Source organism: Trichechus manatus, unplaced genomic scaffold (assembly GCF_000243295.1).
Source record: "Trichechus manatus latirostris isolate Lorelei unplaced genomic scaffold, TriManLat1.0 scaffold00472, whole genome shotgun sequence".
Classification (NCBI taxonomy): domain Eukaryota; kingdom Metazoa; phylum Chordata; class Mammalia; order Sirenia; family Trichechidae; genus Trichechus; species Trichechus manatus.
In genome coordinates this window covers 7,430-12,175 of record NW_004444408.1, presented here as the reverse complement: position 1 = coordinate 12,175, position 4,746 = coordinate 7,430, and the positions used below count along the sequence as shown (strand labels likewise).

The following is a 4,746-nucleotide window of genomic DNA, read 5'->3' as shown; positions in this document are numbered from 1 at the left end:
CTATTGCCGATGAGTGGATTCTGACTCATAGAGACCATACAGGACAGAGTAGAACTGCCCCATAGGGTTTCCACAGGGCAGCTGGTGGATTCGAACTGCCGAACTTTCGGTTAGCAGTCGAGCTCTTAATGACTGTGCCGCCAGCGCTCCTGTATTCTAATACAAATATGCATTTTCAAATTGGAATCTATATTACTAATGTCTTATCATGGATAATATCTAGTCAATATATAACCATACTCATTTAGATCTATCCACTAACTTTTTTCTTTAACTCTTCTTTTCTTTCTGTATATCAAAAGCTTCATACGTTGTAAGTGTTTCTTATGCTGAAGAAGATGCTTTGCTATTTCCTTGAATAAGAGTTAGTTGTAATTAGTTACCTCTTTTTAAAATAATTCTTGAAAATGACTTTGTCTTATGATTATATTAGAAAGACATTTTTCTCGGAACTGAACTCTAATTTAGCCATCTCCCATTGGACACTTGTTATTGTTAGTGACCTTTGAGCTGATGCCAACTGAAGGCGACCTCGTGTGCTCTAAGGGTTTTCAGTGCTACAACCTTTCAGAAGCAGATTGCCTGGCCTGTCTTCCTAGGCAACTCTGGGTGGTTTTGTCTAGTAGCTGAGGGCTTTCCTGCTTGTGATACTGAGGACTCCTCTTTGGACAGTAGGTTCTGCCATTATTGTAAGTGGTCACAGATAGATAAAGATATACACACATTTACATCATACAAAATAAATCCTAATTATTCCATAATTTTGGGTAATTTTTATCACAACATTATAGCTTCTGAGCACAGACTTCATAAGTGTAAATTTCAAAAGAATCAAAGGACAAGATAGATAACATTATTTAACAGAAGACACCAGAAGTGAATGTCTGAGGAATAGTAAACATAATGACTTCAACTTAAAAAGAGAAGAGTAGTGAGCTCTACATTGTTTGGTGTTGTTGGGGAATAGTTTCTTCTGTTTAATAATATGATGTGCATAATAGAAAGAGGGGAAAGAGAAGATTATTTAGGTTCTGAAAAAGACAAAGTATAATAAATGCAAATAAATTCATTTCTGATGCATATAAATACATGCATAGACACATGTATACATATGAGATTATTAATTTAGCCTATGAAAATATTGTTGTTGTTATTTGCCATCAAGTCAATCCTGACTCCTGGTGACCCAGTGTGTTCAGAGCAGAACTGGACATAATACGTAGAAAAGTAGAACGTAATGCCACAGTTTTGCAGTTTATTCTAAAAGCAGGACTTAGACATCTAAGGTAGTGTTAACATGGCAATAGTTTTAATAGTTTGTGGTTCAATGGACACAAGCTAACAGCATGGGTAATCCAACCTTCTAAATGCAAAATCCTATAAGATATGAGAAGGATTTATCAAAAACACTTCAAAAGAGAGAATCGATATGACATATTTAAAGATCTACTTTGTCCTTCCAATAGGAGCTCAACATCTCCTATGTTCTGGAGGTGTGTGATGAGATAAACTGACTTCAAAATAGCCCAAGTGGGGATTTCCTGTTCAAACATGAAATAACACATTGAAGAGCCTTCTACTTTTTCATCTCTTGACTCACTCTGAGCCCTCACAGGGCAGTCTATGAAGGGCACAGATATTCTTTGTGCTTTTGCAGGATTTATGTCTTTAGATTTTGCCTTCTACTATCCTGCTGTAGTTGGCCCCCCCCGGGGCATTAACAAGGCCTCCCCACTAATGGACGCATGACTTTCCGACTGAGAGAAGGTATGGGCCACTGCTCTCCTGTCTGTGTTCTAGCCCACCTCATTGAGTGGGAGGTTATAAATGCTGTGCATGATGCCCTGAGGGACTGTTAATGTACAATAGAATCACTGTGAACACTGCAGTCGGGCTGAACAGTGAGCCCCGAATATGAAATATGTCGGAGGATTTCTTAATTTATTCAAATTATTACGTATGGAGAATTAGTCAAGTGCACACACACACACATTTGAGTTTGTTAATCAACATACTTTAAAGTGAAATCCCTTAAGCACCATGACAATGAGCAGTTAATTTTGGATTTTATATTTAGTTCAACAAGTGTCTTTCTATCATAATGTAGTATACTATGTTTAGCCCAGTGTTTATTGCTAGATTCTTAAAAAAAATGATTGAATGGTGCAAGGTCAGACATAATTGTCATTCACTTACTAAGATTATGGACATGCGGTTTTACTTTTTTCCAAAAGGAGGATGAGGTAGCTTCCACAAAGTGCTAATCTAAAACTAATAATAAATTTCAAAAGACTTAAATTAATTTAGCAAAACACCAGGGAAAAAACACACTAATATAAGAGAACGCTGTCTAATGAGTTATTTTGCAATTCCTACCCAATGCCGATCAGAAGCAACAACAAAATACTGCAATGAAAATATTAATTAAAACTGTTATTATCTGTTCAGAGCTTGTAATTGCCAGGTTGAGCGTTATGTACTTACATGTGTTACATTTTATATATTATTATTCCCATTTAGATTAGAATATTAGATTACTAGTTATTAATCACATTTTTAATGGTCACGCATTGTAAATTTCAAAACCAGTATTCAATTCTTGACCTCTCTGACCCCAGAGTCCAATGAGAAAATCATTAAACTACATTACTGAATTACACCAGTTACTTACACAACTGAAAGAACCCACACAGACTGGGACAACCTTATGATCTTTCTGGAAGCTGGAATCGACAGTGTTCTTCCATAAATGGGATGCACTTTTATTTATCAATTTGTGGTCTCCTGTTTTAGCAATTAAATTGATTGCCAATAATTTTTATATAAGAAATACCCTCTTTAAATTGTTTATAATGATGTTTCCAACAGTCTTTAAGTTGTTAAGTTTATTGTGAAATGTAATTATTCTGATACATATTTTCTTAAATATGTAATGATTTCTCAGAACTCTCCACCTATTCATTAATAAGAAAGAGATCCTACAATAGCCCTTCATCTCCTAATAAATAAACATGTCACTAAATTAAGGTGTTTTACTGTAATAAATTTTGATATGTGCTGACCTGCCAATTCCCACTGCTTTGGAGCTCTCAGTTGTCAAATGTTATTGTATTACAATATTGTCATAAATCGATGCATCCTTTTTTTTTTTTATTTTACCAATACAGCATATTAATGCTTAACCCAGGTATTATAATAGTTTAAAATATTTCTGTGGAATATGACTTTTAAAAAGTAAGGATGTTCTTATTTATGAACTTCTTTATTCTTCAATAATTTATTGCTTTTTATTACTCCAACCAAAAATACTTTATCGAATGCAGAATGTCTTTAAAAATTACTTATTCCTCCCTGAGACATTTGTGTAAGGCTCTAAGTCAGTTAGAACCAGAACTTTAGATTCTCAGCTGCAAAGTGAGCACTGACACTTACCCTCCTCCCCACCTAGTTTGATCTTGTCATGTACACAGCACGTATTTCCTTCTCAAGCCCAGTTTCTCATAGAGCACAGACCTTGACACCCCTCAGCTGCAGAGATGAATAATCAGACAGTAACTTACTCAGAACTGAATCTGGCCAAGAAGCCAAAAAGGCAGCAAATCAAACCTAAGGACGCTGATAGCTGCTTTTCAGTCAGTGAGCGGGAAATAATTTATGTCGGATTAAACCTTCACAGTGCTTCTCAAGATCTTCAAAAGAATGACAAGACTTTCCACTGCAAAGGTAAATCATCTGATCAGTTCTCAATATAACTGCACTAGAATGTGCACTTCTAGTGCAGAAATGTGGGGAATGAGTGAAAATGAAGACACGGAGCAAGGGTAGTCAGATTAAGGGAGTAGGCTCACTGGTTTTCATTTTTGAGGAGCGGACCTGAAGTACAGATATCATGTTTCCTAGGAAATTAGAAGGTTAATTCTGTTCAGGCATTGTGGAAATTTGTGGGCTTTGAAAAACAACTCATGGGCTATTATTTTACTGACAATGCCATGGTATATTCTGAGAGAAAAATTACAATGTGGACTGTGGGTTCAATGTCCAGTATTTCTGTACATGATTCCCTGTGCATCTGGGTTCTCCTGTATGTAAACACTCTGAACACTGGCTCCATCCATCCTTTCTCAGTGTTTCCATTTCTCTCTCTGCACATCTCCCATCACCTCCAGGGAAGCTCATTGCTGGGACCCTGGGACTCATCTGCCTTGTCTTGACGGCCGGTATAATAACCATGACAGTAACAAGTAATAAACAAAACTGTAAGTCATAACTGTAAGTTTTTGAAAGATTATCAAGGAATATTCCCTGTAAAGGTTTGAAAGTGCCTCTGTATATTTCACATTTTATTGAATAGAATTCTCATTTTAATGTATGTATTTGTGTGATATGTTTGCCAGGATTTTTAGTCTTAGTAAATAAAGAATGCCTCCTCAATGTGCATTAAATGTGGAAAAGTTACTCAGAGTTTTTCAAAAGTATAAATACAGAGAATGATCGTAGAAGAGTATATGGTTATAATTCTATATGTCTGTATTGTATGTGTGTTTTGGTATATATGTGTGTGTCACATCTCAACGACTTGTAATGAAAGACTGAGCACTTATTGTGAATAAAATTTGATATTTGAATGTAATTAATTCAAATACTGTAAGAGGTGATAAAATTTCTCCATGAGACTGTTCATATGTTTTTGCAAAAACCTTCATTACGTACTATTTTTTGTTGGTTAAATAATTTTTAATATACATT

General features: G+C 35.4%; 1 protein-coding gene across 1 annotated transcript in view; it reads left to right on the top strand.

Moving 5' to 3' along the window:
• Positions 1–3,361: 3,361 nt before the first annotated feature.
• LOC111819394 (NKG2-A/NKG2-B type II integral membrane protein-like) overlaps positions 3,362–4,746 on the top strand; it is a gene marked incomplete at its 3' end in the record, with an annotated part of 2,660 nt that continues 1,275 nt past the window's right edge. The window contains exons 1-2 of the mRNA XM_023725845.1: positions 3,362–3,723; positions 4,167–4,256. Coding sequence (XP_023581613.1) covers positions 3,537–3,723; positions 4,167–4,256 — 277 coding nt within the window. The remainder of the gene's footprint in view (positions 3,724–4,166; positions 4,257–4,746) is intronic.